A 17,988-nucleotide genomic window follows, 5' to 3' on the forward strand; every position below is an offset into this window, starting at 1 on the left:
ACTTTCCTGAGTTCTGTGAAAATGAATCCATAATGGAATTAGAACCCACAACTTTTGCACTGTTGTTCTTGATAACATCTACATGTACTAATGAAAGTGTTTTCCATTGAGTCAAGTTTTTGAATTAAAACTATTGTGTGTTTTTTAAAATGTGTTTCGCCACCCGTTTATAAGCTCGACTCAGTGGATTTTCATTGACAGCAAAACCCAGGGTAGAAAGAAACCACCAATTCTGAAATGGAAGTCCCAAGAAGGAGTCATTCTGGTTTGGTAGAAAGAAACCAACAATTCTGAAATGGAAGTCCCAAGAAGGAGTCATTCTGGTTTGGTAGAAAGAAACCAGCAATTCTGAAATGGAAGGCCCAAGAAGGAGTCATTCTGGTATGGTAGAAAGAAACCAACAATTCTGAAATGGAAGGCCCAAGAAGGAGTCATTCTGGTATGGTAGAAAGAAACCAGCAATTCTGAAATGGAAGGCCCAAGAAGGAGTCATTCTGGTATGGTAGAAAGAAACCAACAATTCTGAAATGGAAGGCCCAAGAAGGAGTCATTCTGGTATGGTAGAAAGAAACCAGCAATTCTGAAATGGAAGGCCCAAGAAGGAGTCATTCTGGTATGGTAGAAAGAAACCAGCAATTCTGAAATGGAAGGCCCAAGAAGGAGTCATTCTGGTCTGGTAGAAAGAAACCAGCAATTCTGAAATGGAAGGCCCAAGAAGGAGTCATTCTGGTATGGTAGAAAGAAACCAGCAATTCTGAAATGGAAGGCCCAAGAAGGAGTCATTCTGGTCTGGTAGAAAGAAACCAGCAATTCTGAAATGGAAGGCCCAAGAAGGAGTCATTCTGGTCTGGTAGAAAGAAACCAGCAATTCTGAAATGGAAGGCCCAAGAAGGAGTGTCATTCTGGTATGGTAGAAAGAAACCAGCAATTCTGAAATGGAAGGCCCAAGAAGGAGTCATTCTGGTCTGGTAGAAAGAAACCAACAATTCTGAAATGGAAGGCCCAAGAAGGAGTCATTCTGGTATGGTAGAAAGAAACCAGCAATTCTGAAATGGAAGGCCCAAGAAGGAGTCATTCTGGTCTGAGGATGAACAGTTGAGAATTGTTTAGAGAACACTGATTGAACATATAAACTGTTTGCACCTAATGGCAGGAGTCCAATTGCTGACCTCTAGCAGTGATTTATAACACGTTGTATATAAGCCTGAATTAAATTCAGAAGGCGCTATGCAGTAAACAAAAAAAGAGAAAAAAAAAGCAAATTAATAAAAGGTATTCTTTGGTAATCACTCTTAAAATAAATAAACCTCACTGGATTAGATGGACAGCAGCTTTTGAGAATAATTCCACTTTGAATAATGTGGTAATGGGAAAAAGATACCAGCTTTGTATGTTGCAATTACTGGAAATCTAGCCCATACTCTGCTGATCAGAAACACTAGAGCTTTAGCCCGTTGCTCTTAACCAATCGGCCACGACAAATTAAGGCTATAGGCAATGAAGACAGCCTGTATGATACCTAGGACTTCATAGTTTTATCTTCTATTTTCTCGGTCTTATTTGCAAGAAGTTATTTACAAATGTCCTGTTTCTTTTCCTTTTTAATTTTCCAGATTTAATATCAGTATACCTCCATTTTTAACGGAAGGTTTCGAGAGTGAGCCCCACATCTTAGATTTGCCTTTTCCATTTGGTGTTCAAAAATCAGGTAAGGTAAATTTGGAAATGCTATGCCCTTTACGCAGTTTGGTCAAATGTTTGGATCGAAGATGCCAGTATTTCACAGAAGTGTTGGATATTTTGGGGAGTATGAGACATTTCCTATTTTTATCTGAATTCAGAAGTTTTATTTTATGCATGGTGAAGATGATAAGCTTTTATTTCCTGATTTAAATAAATTCTGTTTTTTTTAATATACTTTGCTAGCACCAAGTGTGCAGTTCCCTTGAGCTCATTAAAATTGTCAACTCCAGGGGTTACCAAAAGGGGTAAAATGACATCATGTCATCATATCTTTTTAAATTTGGATCCCAGTCTCAGACGTTTAGAGAAAAAGTCTCAAACTGTCAAAGCATCACTATTTGCTGCAAATGTCCCCAAAATGTTTAGACATCCATTTTACACCCAAGCATCCACGCTATAATTGTTGGTTTCTGAATTGTGTAATTGGAAAACATGGCTAATAAAGTGGCCACAAGACAGATTAATCAATTGTTTCATAAGTTGATTTTACATCCAATTTTTGAATTTTCTTTTGTTCACAGCAACGCTAGTTAAAGAGACGCTGGACGTTGTTGGCAATACAAGTTTACCTTTAGTTTCAAAAAGGTAGGTGGAATTCGAAAATATATAATGTACCTAAAAACGATGATCATTTGTCATTTGAAAAAGTATTGTTAAAATAACTTTGTTTTCTGTCGTCCAAGAATGATAAACTTTGGTTTGAGGTGCAGAACGATAAAGCCATCAATAATTAGTAACATTAAGATGAAAAGTACTATTGAGTTTCAGAAGATGCAGCTCTAATATTAGTGCTAATATTCACCTCGTTTGCTTGGCATGCCATTTTCAAATAATGATTTCAACTATTTATTTTTGTGTAATTGTTGTATTTCAGCAAACCCTGTACACGATGTGTCATAGTAGGCAACGGTGGTGTCATAAAGGATACAGCTGTAGGACAAGTTATTGACAACTTTGATGTCGTTATAAGGTGAATTCAACTCTAAACCCAGCCCTTTTCAATCTGTCTGCCCCAAATCACCCTCTTTCCTTCCCTTTTATGTTCCTGGAACTCGCCAGTTACAGGGGCGGGGCATTTTCCAACATAGCACCAAGACTATGGAAGTCACTTCCTAAAGACCTAAAACAAATGCACAACATCACTCTCTTCCAGCAGAAACTTAAAACACACTCGTTCATACTTGCTTTCCAAACAATTTGACAATACTTTTACTTAACTTCTTCTAGACCAGAGCATTTGAATGGTGTACAGGAAAGTGCGCTGTGTTATTGGAATGAATAATATTACTACCTTTCCTTGAATTGAGCGGCAGTGAGTGTTGGCTCTGCAGTTACTGTTCCCTCCTTCAGACCATCTTTCAATATTATTTCAGGTTAAAAGAACCGATTGTTCATTCTTATAACCCTTTAGAGATCATAGCGGGCTGCAAGTGGCTTAGACCAACAATTGTTAACAAAACGGCTGCAAGATGTGACCTACTTCCACTGGACTGATAAGGTCAACGTAAAGGTCGCTTGACTCGTGTCCTAAATCCAGTAATTTTTGATGATTCCAACATAATCTGCATCTCTAAAACAAAAGTGAATTTTATTCTGAACTTATTTTTAAAGGTATTTTTACTGAAAACAAAAATTGTGAAACAGAATCGACAACATTACCCATGTCTTGGTGATGATTGTACTGGAATGAGTGTTCTCAAAATGGCTCAGATTGTGTTGGGGCGTAGGATGTTGGTGTTTTGCGGTGTGTTAATTCGTTGTGCAATTCGTTGTGCAAGAGAGTCTTTCATCTACCTTGCAACAAAAACTAATACTCAACCAGCAATCAAGACGTCTTAACACACTGCTGAGCTAGGATACTTTACCGCAGTGGGACTACATTGTCAGATAATAAGGATGCTCACTCAACTCCCAAGACATGGCCCAATGTAATCCACTCTTTGACAATACCATATGTTGTCATAGCAACGGATGTAGCTAAGTGAGCCTGTGTAATCATCCTGAAAGTTGTTTTATTAAGTAGAATCTATGACTCATTGATCTTCACATCGTGTCAATTTGAAAGAAAATTTATTCCTGGATGTCTTTTGTTTTTCCTGCAAGCTGACACTCAAGCTGAGGTTCAATGGTAGGGAACATCTGTCTGCTGACCATGAATTTTAAATGATATTCCATGGTTTTAAGTTTATCAATGTTTTTATCCTTTTATACATCCCGGGCCTCTCTACTGTACTTAATGTGACAGTGAGCGTTCATCAATTGGTTTAAAAAGCTTTTATCTCATTGCATCAACACACCGGTCACTTCACTCCTTACAGATCTTCAAAAGCATTCAAATTCACACATCGCTCAGTAAACATGCTTGTGTTGCAAACAGTTACCTGCACTGGTAGAAAAAAAAGTGGTCTCTTTTTTCTTTCTTTCTAAAACTGGCAGAAGACAGATTTCAAGCTAAATTTACTGAATTCAACTTACTAGATTTTAGTTTTGCATCAAGGATATTTGTTTACAACGATGTGTATTAAGCACTTAAGTTTTAATGTATTTTTTTATAACGAATCCAACCGTATGTGTTTGCTAATGAAATTAACCTTACTTTACCTTACATTAACATGCTCTGTACTTTCCTAAGTTCTGTTAACAAATAAATAAAAACAAATTACTTCAGTCATGATGTACAGTCCCATCTCTGCATTTGATGATACTTCAGTCATAATGTACAGTCCCATCTCTGCATTTGATGATACTTCAGTCATGATGTACAGTCCCATCTCTGCATTTGATGATACTTCAGTCATGATGTACAGTCCCATCTCTGCATTTGATGATCTATGAAATAGATATTTTCAAAAAAAAATTTGTAGCCCAAAGTTGCACGAATTGTGTTTGACACAAGGATGGTTTACTAGTTTCAAAGAATGAATGTACAGTGTGTGATAATTGTAGGTTATTGACTTCAACTGTCTATGAGATATTGCTGAATACTTTCAGTAGACTTTGGTAGCCTATCAAATACTGAGGTTTGTGGCCACTCCTTCCTATTCAGCAATGGTCGACCGTGTAATGATCTATTTGTCTGTTACATTTGTCATCTCATAAAATTTATCTATTGATTCATTGAGTGATTCATTTATCGATAAATTCTCTTTGCTTATGTTTGTAGAATAAATGATGCACCGACGAAAGGTTTTGAAAAAGATGTCGGTACAAAAACAACGATGCGGATGTGTTACCCGGAGAGTGCGTTTACCAAATCGGAGCAATTCTCAGGAGACTGGCTTCTCCTACTAATGGTGTTTAAGCCACTGGATCTCACATGGCTTCAGACCGTTTCCCAGGGCAAGAAAATGGTAAAGATGCTCAGAAGGTTTGGGCAATTGGGAAGAGACCTGGGCAAGTCTATGGTTGTATCTAAAATGGCAGCTATAACTTAATGTACAACCAATGCTGAAGATGTTGCTAACAATATTGCATCTACTCAGTACACAAATGTAATCCGTAAATTCCGTACACAGTTCCGCCACAATACCCAACTCATGCTGATGAATAAGTTCAAGTGGTTGGTCAACTCCATGCAAAATGTTACCAAGAGTAGAAAGCTTTATTCTTTAATTGTATTATTTTTCTTCTTTGTCTCATAAAGGAAAGTAATAAAGGTTTCTGGAAAAAGATTGCTACGTCTGTACCAAAGAAGCCTGAGGATTTCCGTATCCTCAATCCGTCCATTTTACGAGAGGCTGGATTTGACATTATCGGATTGCCGGTTAGTGAAGGCAAACTTGGCAAGGTAAGGAAAGACAGACTCTGTGAGTGCTTTTTGTATAGAAGACAAAAAACAAAAAAAGGGAGATTGCCAACTTTAGGGCTAAATGGCTCAGTTGTTAGAGTGCCGACACGTTAATCTGTAGGTTATCGGTTTACATCTTGCTCTTTTCCAATCTTCTTTGTTCAGCCCAAATTTATATAAAAAAATAAAGAAAACATTTTTGTTGTAGTTTTAAATTTCAAGGTATGCTTACTTGTTGTGTGATTGTGTGTATATTCCTATGTGGCTCAATTCAATTTCTTATTCTTGCTTTTCCACAGCAGTGCATTGTGGGCTCTGTTTTCTCAACGTTTATTAGTATTTAGAGAATTTCTTTGGTAAATAGTGGGTTCTTTTGTATGATAACTACATGTGCTAGCCACATACTGTGTCTTATGAGAAAGTGTTATGATTCTTGTTGTGATTTTTCTGCCATATAACAGAGGTCTCCTTTCTCTGTACACAGAATGTACCAACATCTGGTTGTGTGGCCATCATGTTAGCGTTACGTTTCTGTGATGAGGTGGCGGTAGCAGGCTTCGGGTATGATACCAGTCGACCCAACTCCCCGTTACACTACTATGATAAACTGAAGATGAGTGAGATTAAACGCTCATGGACTCACAGTGTAGACAAAGAGCAGAGAATGCTGTACCAATTAGTGGACCAAGGAGTGATTCAGGACCTTACAGGGGGGTTATTGAGATCATAGCGATAATGGGGATCCTTGACTCGTTATAACCTACTATAGTCTGATGTGTTATGCAATAACCCTCTCTTCTGTACAAGACTCAACAATCGTTTAAGACTTGCCCTCCCATCATTTGAACATTCAACCTTGATGGCATTAGTTCAGCAACGCAGTAACTGGAGCAAGCATACAAGCTTCGTTTAATATGTTTGACGTTATCAATGTTAGCCTGGCTGCATACAGGTTTTGCTGTCACCGATGAAGATGACGCAAAGCCAAAGATTCCTAACTTGCCGCTTACTCAATATGTGTTAATAACATTTCTGCTTCTCTTACGGTACGGTTGGGGCAAACAAATAAAATATATAAAAAGGACTATCAACTTTTTGTAAATGGTCTATGGAATGTTTTTTCTCTGGTTAATGTGCCAACGATGAATCTTATAAAGAAGAAAGGAGGTTGAGAAACATTGCGCCTATTCTGTGTATATAATGGAAGCAACCAGGAAATGTGAAGAGTAATAACTTGCGCTGTGGTTGTGAACCGCCTGAGGTGAACTGAGTTGCATCCGGACGTAGAACCACTGTGGATGGGTGGACCATCCATCAGGATTAAGGACCAAGAATACTTTTAATGAATATGATGTTTGCATCGAGGATAAATAATATTGTATTTTTGACCATTACAGCGGGGTGTAATAAGCACTGTGTACAAGGTGAACAAATAGGTTACTGTGGTCCAGCTCTTAGACTGCTGAAGCAGATTTCACAAAGCGCTAGGATTAAATCCTGTCTCGAGTTAAAATGAGTAACCGGTCATCAATTAGGATGGTTCAATGCGTCCTAACGCCTTGGTCAACTCGTCCTAAGATAAATCCTAAGTTAGAAAGAGTTTGGTGAAATCAACGGCTGGACTTGCAATTACAAGGTTGTGGGTTTGAATCCACCAAGCTAACTGCTGATTTCACAATGACTACATCATTTCTTGATTTTTACAATTCTTTAGACGTCAAACCAATGTTTGTATGAGAGAGATTTGCTTTTGCCACCTTGTGTTTATATCCACTTGTTGGAGTTTGCCAAATTCCCTTGACCAAAAGATCATCTAAACAAACTTGGATGGGATTCGAACCCACCACACCAGTGTTCTTTTACACTGAGTTGAAGTGTGTTTTTTCCTTTCTTTTTTTGAAATATTGTTTTAACAAAAGTTGCTGCCTTTTGGAAATATATGGTAAATTTTATTTTATAACAGCTCTATACACAAGTTGCTATTTAAAAACTATGTGATAATCAGGGGGATCTTACCCTTAAAAATCAGGGTGTAGGATGTTGCTTGGCCTAATATTACTTACTAAATTCAATCCGCTAAGCAAAGGAGTAACAAGGTACCAGTTGCACTGAAATGGTATTTTGGCTGTTACCTCTTTTCAGCTAAGTAAAAAAACTTTGGGGTTTTCCAAGCGTATAGCTAGCCATCTATCTTGGTGTGAGACAGTTGTTAAAATTAATTTGTGTCTTTTGAAGAAAGAATTTTAAAAGGACCTTGTATTTTTAAATCGATAGTAGTCAAGTTTGCTTATTGACTCTCAAAAAGGGTGGAAGGGTTGTAGGACTTTCCCCAAGCGTATAAGATTTTGGTCATTTTTAATGTTGTGGTTTGCTTGTTTATCATTTCTGCTCTCCTCTTATTGGTTTAGAGTCATTCTTCAAGGAAAATGTGCAAAGATCCTTTGAAAATTTCCCCAAAGATTTTTGTATTCAATTAACTGAGGCTCTTGTAAATCACAGTAATGTACAAACAAATAATCTAATCAAAAATTAAAACACATTGAAAGTGTAGAGTAGAAAGTGTAAATATACAGACAGAGTAAATATTTTCAGACTTGCCATGATTAGTTTTTCAAATTTATGCTCTTAATTTTGGATTTGTTGTTCTATAAAATTGTTTTATTATGAATATTTTACAAAGTTTCTTTCACATTTTGTGTGTATGCATATTGCTCTAAGTTGGGGCTTGTTTGAAACTTGTCGGAAATGCTTTACCCATTTAGGGGAAGAAGAATATTACAAAGAAAAATGTCAAATCAGTTTTTGTTTTTTTGAAATAAAAAAATCAATGTGCAATGAAACAGTCCGTACAAAATTGTATAAAACATTTTTGATAATGAAGTGATTTTTGTAAAGTTATATTTGTTGGTGCCCTCATATTGTTACAGACTTTTATCGCCAGTGTGGTTCAGTAACTTTTCTGTGAGTGCTAGAGTGAAGCCCACTACCAACGAAAGAGTACAATTACTTGGTAGTTCTTTTACCTGAGGTGTAAGTATCTCCACCATACAGAGGTTCAAATCCTACTCATTCTATTGTCTACATTTCCATGAATAAGAAACTACCCAATTATGGGTTGTAGTGGATTCCATTTTCTTTATCAGCTTTGTTTGAATACAGTCTTGTTAAGTTGACATGATGTTGGAATTAATGTTCAACACTTTAAGGGTTGTACTTGAGCAGAGTTTTATGAAGTGCCAATACTAAACAAAAACAGTAGACGTCATTACTGAGCCATATAGATGTGTCCAAACAAAGAGCAGCCATGAACATATATATATATAATTTTGTTCAACTTGAGTTTATACATTGTTAGGACAGTAATTAATAGTTTGGTTTTATCCAATTTTAGTACATTAAGTTGTTATAAGGCAGGAATTATTAGGCTGTTTTTGCATGCTTTGGTACATTTAGTTGTTCAACAGTAGTTACTATTTGATTTCCTTGTTTTAAGACCTGAAGTAGATGGGCGCTGAGTTTTATTTATTTTTTTGCCTATTAAGTTTTACAGGGACATGTATAAACAATATTGTTACTCAGTGCGCTCTGATTGGGGGGGGGGGGGGATTCGCGTGGGAATCAAAACCAAGACGTTCTGAAGTTGAGATGTTTTCCTAAGTTGTGACAACTTGTGGTAAAAAAACATTTTTTCAGAAAGTGAAAAAAAAACAATTTGCTCACAGAGGGTGTCAGACTCAACTGCACATTTGGAGTTATGCTAGGATTTGAGCCCAAATGGCGTCCAGCAACCACTAGACCAAAGAAACTGGTCCCTCTATGTCCCAACTCTCTGAATACACAGCTCGGACAGAAACACCAAACTGTGCTTAGCGATCTTCCTGTTCTATGGGATTGCTGTAGTAACTTTTTATTCAATTCATTCAAAACAAAACAATTTCCTGATTTACTCTCACATTTTAACAACAGTAATTGGTTCATCTACATATAACCAAATATAAGCAAAAGAAAATAGATTATATACATAATTTATATGTCAAGGTAAACCATTATTACGGTTAAGAATCTGCATTTTTTTTCAAAATTTCAAGTTTTAATTGTGAAATTCCCATGTTTTGTTAAGATTATTGTTTGTTACAGGCATCTTTGATGTTAAATAATAAATCTTTTATATACAAAACAGCAACAAAGTTTTCTTGTCTTTGTTAAGAACATTAAAAACAGTGGTTAACGTTGTTATTCAAACAACAAGATAAACTCACTGCAATTCGCTGCAAGGTATTATAAAATCATCAATCATCTTGGTAAAAAAAAATGATATATAAATATGGCTTAAAGAAACGTTACAGAAGTGATAAGAAAATAAAACTGTGAAGATCACAGATTTACATCAAACTTACACGGTCTAATGATGCAAAATGTGTAATCGGTTTTTCCCTATTTTCTCGTGACCCAGATGGCCGATCAGTCTCAAACGTCTACAGGTTCTTCAGATCATGTATATGGAGGATTACATTGACAGCAACTGTTTTGTTAGCAAAAACCAATTCTGTAATATTCCTTTAAACCTTCCTTTAAACTATGCCAGCCAGCAATATGATATCATGCGTTGGATGTATCTACACTGTGCACAGTCAACCCTCATACTGTCTGACCATTTACTCTCACCCATTTTGTGTTTTCAAAATGCTATCCTATTCTCATGGGGCAAAAATTTACAAAAGTGCAATTTAAATTTTGATCATTTCATAAACAGACACACATTTAAAAAGAATATTGCAAGCATTTACAATCACATTTACTTAAAAATAACATTTGAAAAACAATTATAAAAAGCATCATTGCATATTCAATCACACACTAAAACTTCTGTAAAGTTTACATCTTTGGGCGAGTCCTCTTTTTCACCAAGCGTCCAAACGCACACATTTATTTCCTACACAATAAATAAATAAATAACCCTGGGTAGATCCGTCATTTATGTCCAGCAACTAAAAACTACACTGCATAACAATTCCAAAATCATTAATTATTCAAGCGCACACACAAATATTTCTTTAAAATTACTATCCTCTGGTGGATTCTGTTTGTCAACTTCCTACGCCTTCTCCATCAATAGTCTTCAACCCAGGTCTTTTTTTCAACTCCATGAATAATTCTTTACAATAGTGATGAATAATTTATTAGTAATGAATTATGACAAAAGAGCCCCCGAATAAACATTAAAGGTATTTTATAGGATTGGTGAGGTTTAAAATAAAAAACTGAAAGCTGACTGATTATAATAATTTGTCTTTGTTCAACCTTCAAATATTGTTTATGAAGCTCATACGAGAACCATTTTTTCAGTTAAATATTTCCCTCCACAATGAAGTTGAACTAGAAAAGTGCATCAGAAAACCTAAAAAACAAAAAGCAAAAGCTGATTTGGTAAATACAAGCACATTTATGGCAATGTGTTTACAAAAACATTTTTCACTTGACTCCCACAACGGTGAAAGCCAATTTTGTACTGGTTTGTTATTTCATGTATTTGGCTGATCACATGAACACTGTGGGCAACAATTGTCAGCTCTACCAATCCTGTATTATACCTTTGAAAGCTGACCACTAAAAAACAGATTCCCCCTTTTGTTGTTTTCCCCCACTCAAATCACAAAGGATTATTTTAAAAACTAGGGAACATTTTAAAAGGTGCTAAAAAAGCAAGAAATTGCAAATGTATCTCTAACCCTACTCAATCTAACCAGTTACAATAAACACAAAGAAAACATAAAGTATTACTTTGTTTCAGCTGGATTTAAGAATTGTTGTTGTTGCAGATGTTAATTGTAAGACCTACTCTTATAACGGGTCAATAGAGATAATGGCCTCCAAACCACTGGTCATTGCCTTGGTGCTCCCTTGAAATTTTCCTAGTTAGAAGTTTACATTTCCCTCATAGAGGTGAAGCTTGTACAAGTTACAAGAACCAAATACTGGGCCTGCAGGAGTGAGGACATGTTAGTAGAGATCCTGAGGGGCTTTGGTTAGCTTCAAATGCAGCATGCCCATTCCAGAGAATCAACTAAACTGGCCTTCAATTGCCCCCTAATCTCCCTTGCCCCTTATTCACCCTTGCACTTCAACCTGCCCCGTCTTCAACCTCACCCTGCCCCCAACCTTATAACATCCTCATGTAGACAGCAAAGTTAGCAAAGTGATTTCAGACCGAGAGAACAATCTTAAGGGTGGTCCGTTATACCATGATCCTGATGATACATAGACGTAAGATCCATCCTTTGGTTGGTACATACCAGCAAAGTATGGGCTTGCCAAGTAGCTTAATATGTTAGCTGGGTAGAACTGCCCACCGTGAGTGTGACCTACAACAAGAAAACAACAATTATAGGGTTACTTATTTCCTCACAATATCTTGTGTTTTCTTTGTTTAAATCCAAAGTGAAGTGGCGTGTCATGGCTGAGCAGTCAAGTGCATTGGACTCGAGCTCTGGTGTTTGTGATCTCCCGAGTGTTTGGTTAGAGTCCTGGTTTTGACATTCAGCAAGACACTTGACCATTATTGCTGGGCGTTTGGATGGGACATAAAGCCTGAGGTCCCTTGTGTTGTGTAATGCAAGGGAAAGAACCCAGGTGCATTTATCGCTGAGATAAGGAATGTGCTCCTGTGTTTCTGGCAGTGGGTGCTGATTGCACTGCAGCATCTCATTAAACCTTGTAAGGATGCATCAAACATTTCTCAGATTGTGTATTCCAATTAAACGATATTCTTCCTGGGTAGACATAACCGCTCTGGATTTTTGGCAAGATCTCAAAAATGTCACCAACTTTTGATATGAAATTTTCTCAGGTCAAATTGAATGTGTTTATCCACATGTAAAATGATAGAAGGGTTTCAACAACCAAAGGTATACTTTGCTTTTAACCAGTCCACACTCATGTGTCATCCTTCCAATCTGCTTGCCCCAAAGCCCAAGAGGCCTTCGCGATGCAGACGCGATTTCTACTCACCTGATAGGATCAGGCTGATGTCATATTGTGATTGGATGGCTAGTCTCGCTGCCTTTGGCTGATGAGCCAATAAGATCACAGCATGCTCACTATCGGTGTCTTCAAGGGCGACATCCAGATTAAAATGATCTTCCCTGTAGGCCAAAACAAGATAACTTGTGTAATGATTAGTTTTAATTTATTGACTTTACTAATTGATCGCAAAGGACTCTCAGAAAAGTGGTCTTAACCCTTGTACATGTACTATGAGAACCGATTTGAGATGAAACCACTATAGTACACCAATCAGATTGCCCCCCTTGTCAGTGGTACTCACTTGTAATAATCAGATAGGAGCTAGACTGCAGGTTACCAATCCGGCTCGGTGTGTCTTTGTACTATGAGAACCCATTAAAGATGAAACCACTATAGTACACCAATCAGATTGCCCCCTTGTCAGTGGTACTCACTTGTAATAACCAGATAGGAGCTAGACTGCAGGTTACCAATCCGGCTCGGTGTGTCTTTGTACTATGAGAACCCATTTGAGATGAAACCACTATAGTACACCAATCAGATTGCCCCCTTGTCAGTGGTACTCACTTGTAACAACCAGATAGGAGCTAGACTGCAGGTTACCAATCCGGCTCGGTGTGTCTTTGTACTATGAGAACCCATTTGAGATGAAACCACTATAGTACACCAATCAGATTGCCCCCTTGTCAGTGGTACTCACTTGTATTAACCAGATAGGAGCTAGACTGCAGGTTACCAATCCAGCTCGGTGTGTCTTTGTACTATGAGAACCCATTAAAGATGAAACCACTATAGTACACCAATCAGATTGCCCCCTTGTCAGTGGTACTCACTTGTAATAACCAGATAGGAGCTAGACTGCAGGTTACCAATCCAGCTCGGTGTGTCTTTGTACTATGAGAACCCATTTGAGATGAAACCACTATAGTACACCAATCAGATTGCCCCCTTGTCAGTGGTACTCACTTGTAATAACCAGATAGGAGCTAGACTGCAGGTTACCAATCCGGCTCGGTGTGTCTTTGTACTATGAGAACCCATTTGAGATGAAACCACTATAGTACACCAATCAGATTGCCCCCTTGTCAGTGGTACTCACTTGTAATAACCAGATAGGAGCTAGACTGCAGGTTACCAATCCGGCTCGGTGTGTCTTTGTACTATGAGAACCCATTAAAGATGAAACCACTATAGTACACCAATCAGATTGCCCCCTTGTCAGTGGTACTCACTTGTAATAACCAGATAGAAGCTAGACTGCAGGTTACCAATCCGGCTCGGTGTGTCTTTGTACTATGAGAACCCATTAAAGATGAAACCACTATAGTACACCAATCAGATTGCCCCCTTGTCAGTGGTACTCACTTGTAATAACCAGATAGGAGCTAGACTGCAGGTTACCAATCCGGCTCGGTGTGTCTTTGTACTATGAGAACCCATTTGAGATGAAACCACTATAGTACACCAATCAGATTGCCCCCTTGTCAGTGGTACTCACTTGTAATAACCAGATAGGAGCTAGACTGCAGGTTACCAATCCGGCTCGGTGTGTCTTTGTACTATGAGAACCCGTTTGAGAATGAAACCACTATAGTACACCAATCAGATTGCCCCCTTGTCAGTGGTACTCACTTGTAATAACCAGATAGGAGCTAGACTGCAGGTTACCAATCCGGCTCGGTGTGTCTTTGTACTATGAGAACCCGTTTGAGAATGAAACCACTATAGTACACCAATCAGATTGCCCCCTTGTCAGTGGTACTCACTTGTAATAACCAGATAGGAGCTAGACTGCAGGTTACCAATCCAGCTCGGTGTGTCTTTGTACTATGAGAATCCCGATTTGAGAATGAAACCACTATAGTACACCAATCAGATTGCCCCCTTGTCAGTGGTACTCACTTGTAATAACCAGATAGGAGCTAGACTGCAGGTTACCAATCCAGCTCGGTGTGTCTTTGTACTATGAGAACCGATTTGAGATGAAACCACTATAGTACACCAATCAGATTGCCCCCTTGTCAGTGGTACTCACTTGTAATAACCAGATAGGAGCTAGACTGCAGGTTACCAATCCGGCTCGGTGTGTCTTTTGTTTGTCTTTCTTCTATTGTTGCCTTGCCAGTTAGAAAACTCTTTACATAGGTAGGGTTTTGGGCATATGTCTACTAAAAAGATCCAAACATTCATATGCCAGCAGGGTTGATTAAGCCTACAAGTATTTGTAATTGTATCTTTTAGTTCTCTGTTGGCAGGGCAGACATATCTTTTTTTCTCTTTATCTTATTCTACCATTCTGTGCATTTTATGTGTTATGTGCTTTTGACAATTTGTTTGTAGTGGTGTGTGTAAGTCATCTGCTCTAGAACTTTTTTAATTTTTAAGGTGCAGTTTGGATTAATCTACCCTTAGCGTCATTTGCTTTAAAGAAAAATAAAGTCTACAGTGTTCTTACTCATCCATCATGACCCGCTTTGCTTCAATGTCATGCGTCCCTGCAATATAAAACCAGTCTTGCGCCCTCGCTGGGTCTACGATCTTTACATTCTTGTTAGACAGACAGGTGATGCCTAGTGACTGTAAATGCTCAATCCAGTTCTTGACGTCATGGGTGTAGTATTCATGGTTTCCTGCAAGGAGTACAGAGAAGGGCTGTTTAAGTTTGAGTTTGAAAAAGATAGAATTGTTTCGAGATTTTTGACATTTTCTACAGGTCTTTTTTAAAAAGACAACTTTCCTAGACAATATCTGCTAGACAACATATCTTGTAGCTTAGCACTTTCATAGAAACAAACTTTTACCAAGCACTTGAAAACTTTTGTAAATTAATCTTAAAGATAATACAAAGTGAGGACAGAGGTGTTAAATTATTCAATTGAAAAACTTGTCTGGTTGTGAGTTTACTGGCCTGATGCTAAAATTGCTGGCCTCATGCCTGCGTTCTGGTGTTAGACTAACACCCGACCGCAGGCCCCAAAACATTGTCAAGCCCTGGCAACCTCAGGTGTCTAACGGCCTTGTCAGATGAGGCAACTTGCAGCTTGGAGGCAACAAACTGCAGTGCATGCTTCAAGACCACTTTGGTAGTAAACCAGGATTTTTTTCAAACAATATAAATCCACTAGAAAAATATATTGAACATTCAAGTGTAAATGCCTTTCTTCTTGGAGACGGAACTGGTTGCCAGAGAATTACCTCGTGTGACATGGCCCCAACATTCCTAAAGAATAGTGGTCACCATTGATTATAAGCAAACCTACCAGTAAGAATAGTGGTCACCATTGATTATAAGCAAACCTACCAGTAAGAATAGTGGTCACCATTGATTATAAGCAAACCTACCAGTAAGAATAGTGGTCACCATTGATTATAAGCAAACCTACCAGTAAGAATAGTGGTCACCATTGATTATAAGCAAACCTACCAGTAAGAATAGTGGTCACCATTGTTTATAAGCAAACCTACCAGTAACGTAGAAGACTCCATATCTGGCCTTCAGCTGTGACAGTGGTGCCACTGCATCCGTTAAATACTCTACAGTCGAGTCCACAAGGTCACCAGTGATCACAACGATATCTACAAACAAAAATGAAACATAAAATTGATTTTCCACCAACTGCAACTTAGGGTGTAAATTTAGTCTGGATGTCTTGTAGGTTTATCAGAAATAAGTCGTCCTGACTGTTGGAAACATGACACATGACATAACTAGACACACTGCATAGATATATAAGCCCAGTTTCATCAAGTTGCTAACCACAAAAGTTTGCCAAGCACTGAAAATCTTTGCTTTAGCAAAAGGTTACTTTTACAAAGAGGTTACCAGCCAAAACACTGCATGAAGTTATCATTGTTGTGACTGTTCACCTGCTTTTTTGTGCTTAAAGGGAAGAATCTTAGGTTGTATCGTTGTATTTACCTGGTTTTAAAGAGTTTGTTGTAGCCACAGCCTGCTGAAGTTGTTTCCGTCCGACAGTTGGTCCGATGTGAATGTCCGATAGTTGAACGACTTTCATGCCATTCATGGACAACGGTAGTTTCCTGACTGGTACCTGGACTTCCTTAACCACTGGACCAGCAGCAGCGTTCATCATTGACACAGTCGCTAGACAAGAGACAATGACAGCGACCAGAGCACCACGGATGAGATACCAGTTACACTCCAACCATCTCCAACGAAAACCGGAGAGTAGACAAGACATTAAAACTTCTAAGACTTTCATCTTGATCAAAACACCACCTAATATCATAGATGTCCCTAGTGACGCGAATAAGATGTAAGGCACTGGGCCTACCTCAACCATTGTTCCCATGCTAAGCATGTAAGGAAAGCTTAGGTGTGCAAATAAAAGTAGAACAAACAAAAGCAACGTCCAAACTTTAAAGAGAAAATACCCCTGTTCCCATTTAGGGTTTTCTTGCTGGAGCTTCTCCCTAGGGGTGATGATGAGCATTTTCCATGCCAGAAAGTAAGACAGGAAAAACGACATAGGTAAGATGACCATAAGAAGTTTCAGCGCCCTCATTGGGGATTTTGTGTTTAATCCAACGGCACCGCCGGACTGGAGATGGCTCAGGGTGAAGAAACTACAAGCCACTATCACAATGAAATATAACTTAACGGAGACCAACGTTGAAGTCATCTTGACGTCTCCTTTGTTCAATCTACATAAAAATATAAAAGTAGAAAAAAAGCATCACATAACTACAGTTGCCTAGCTACGACAAGTACAAATGATTCAAACAAACAGAGAGGTCGTTTTTATCTCATCATCCCAAAATGTATTATAGGAACATATATTTGTAATCCTGTCACCACTTCTTCATTCTATTTTCATATGAAATGATAAAGTTAGTATCTAAAATTTTTTTACTCACATCACATTCCACAAAAAACCCCACATGTGATTAGGATGGTAAAAAACTAGTGAATGAAATGCATGGTGAACCAACAATTTGAACAAGGAAGTGGTTGCAGGATATGGAAATCTTTCTTGTTTTAGAAATCTCTATTACAAACATACAGCGCAAAAATGAACGTGATAGTGGGTCCAAAAACAATTCTACCTCCATGGTACAAGCTTGCCTCCATGCCCCCACCCCCAAATCATCTCCACTCCACACCCCGCCCCTTGACACCACACCGGTCTACCTCCATCCATCCATGTACACAACAACAAGGAGGAATGATCAAATGATGCAATTTCCGCCTTCGATATTTCCAAAAGAAATATCCTGAAAGATAATCGAAACTGTCTTACCTGTATCACGGCGAAAGGAAAGTAACACAAAAGCCCGGAGAAACAGTTGTGTCAATCTGCAAACGGTCAGTCCTTTCAAAAAGTAATGATCACGGACCGGCTGATCATCTGCTGATGATCACGCTTCGATGACAACACAATGTGAAGATAGCAGCCAACTCTTGAGGGCGCTAT

General features: G+C 38.3%; 2 protein-coding genes across 10 annotated transcripts in view; one reads left to right on the forward strand and one right to left on the reverse strand.

Annotated features, from left to right (window-relative positions):
* Window positions 1–7,143, forward strand: part of LOC117289041 (CMP-N-acetylneuraminate-beta-1,4-galactoside alpha-2,3-sialyltransferase-like) — a 57,479-nt gene extending 50,336 nt beyond the window's left edge. For all 9 annotated transcript variants that reach the window (XM_033769960.1, XM_033769964.1, XM_033769965.1 and 6 more), the window contains 6 exons: window positions 1,614–1,708; window positions 2,265–2,328; window positions 2,618–2,713; window positions 4,907–5,093; window positions 5,387–5,530; window positions 6,015–7,143. In XM_033769960.1, coding sequence (XP_033625851.1) covers window positions 1,614–1,708; window positions 2,265–2,328; window positions 2,618–2,713; window positions 4,907–5,093; window positions 5,387–5,530; window positions 6,015–6,260 — 832 coding nt within the window. In that variant the 3' untranslated portion in view covers window positions 6,261–7,143. The remainder of the gene's footprint in view (window positions 1–1,613; window positions 1,709–2,264; window positions 2,329–2,617; window positions 2,714–4,906; window positions 5,094–5,386; window positions 5,531–6,014) is intronic.
* Window positions 7,144–7,905: 762 nt separating this feature from the next.
* Window positions 7,906–17,936, reverse strand: LOC117289043 (transmembrane protein with metallophosphoesterase domain-like). Its single transcript, XM_033769969.1, has 6 exons — window positions 17,815–17,936; window positions 16,473–17,218; window positions 16,019–16,129; window positions 15,009–15,183; window positions 12,539–12,672; window positions 7,906–11,892 (listed from the first exon to the last, which is right to left on the reverse strand). Exons 2-6 carry the CDS (start codon window positions 17,194–17,196, stop codon window positions 11,702–11,704), a joined length of 1,335 nt encoding a protein of 444 aa, XP_033625860.1. The 5' UTR covers window positions 17,197–17,218; window positions 17,815–17,936; the 3' UTR covers window positions 7,906–11,701.
* Between the last annotated feature and the right edge of the window lie 52 nt (window positions 17,937–17,988).

The sequence above is a fragment of the Asterias rubens genome, chromosome 4 (genome assembly GCF_902459465.1).
Source record: "Asterias rubens chromosome 4, eAstRub1.3, whole genome shotgun sequence".
Classification (NCBI taxonomy): domain Eukaryota; kingdom Metazoa; phylum Echinodermata; class Asteroidea; order Forcipulatida; family Asteriidae; genus Asterias; species Asterias rubens.

Coding starts and splice junctions, on each gene's coding strand:
- LOC117289043 (XM_033769969.1), bottom strand. CDS start 17,196: ATGACTTCAACGTTGGTCTCCGTTAAGTTATATTTCATTGTGATAGTG. Junction 12,673..15,008: donor AAGCGGGTCATGATGGATGA/GTAAGAACACTG, acceptor TTTGGCCTACAG/GGAAGATCATTTTAATCTGG. Junction 11,893..12,538: donor CATCAGCCTGATCCTATCAG/GTGAGTAGAAAT, acceptor TTCTTGTTGTAG/GTCACACTCACGGTGGGCAG.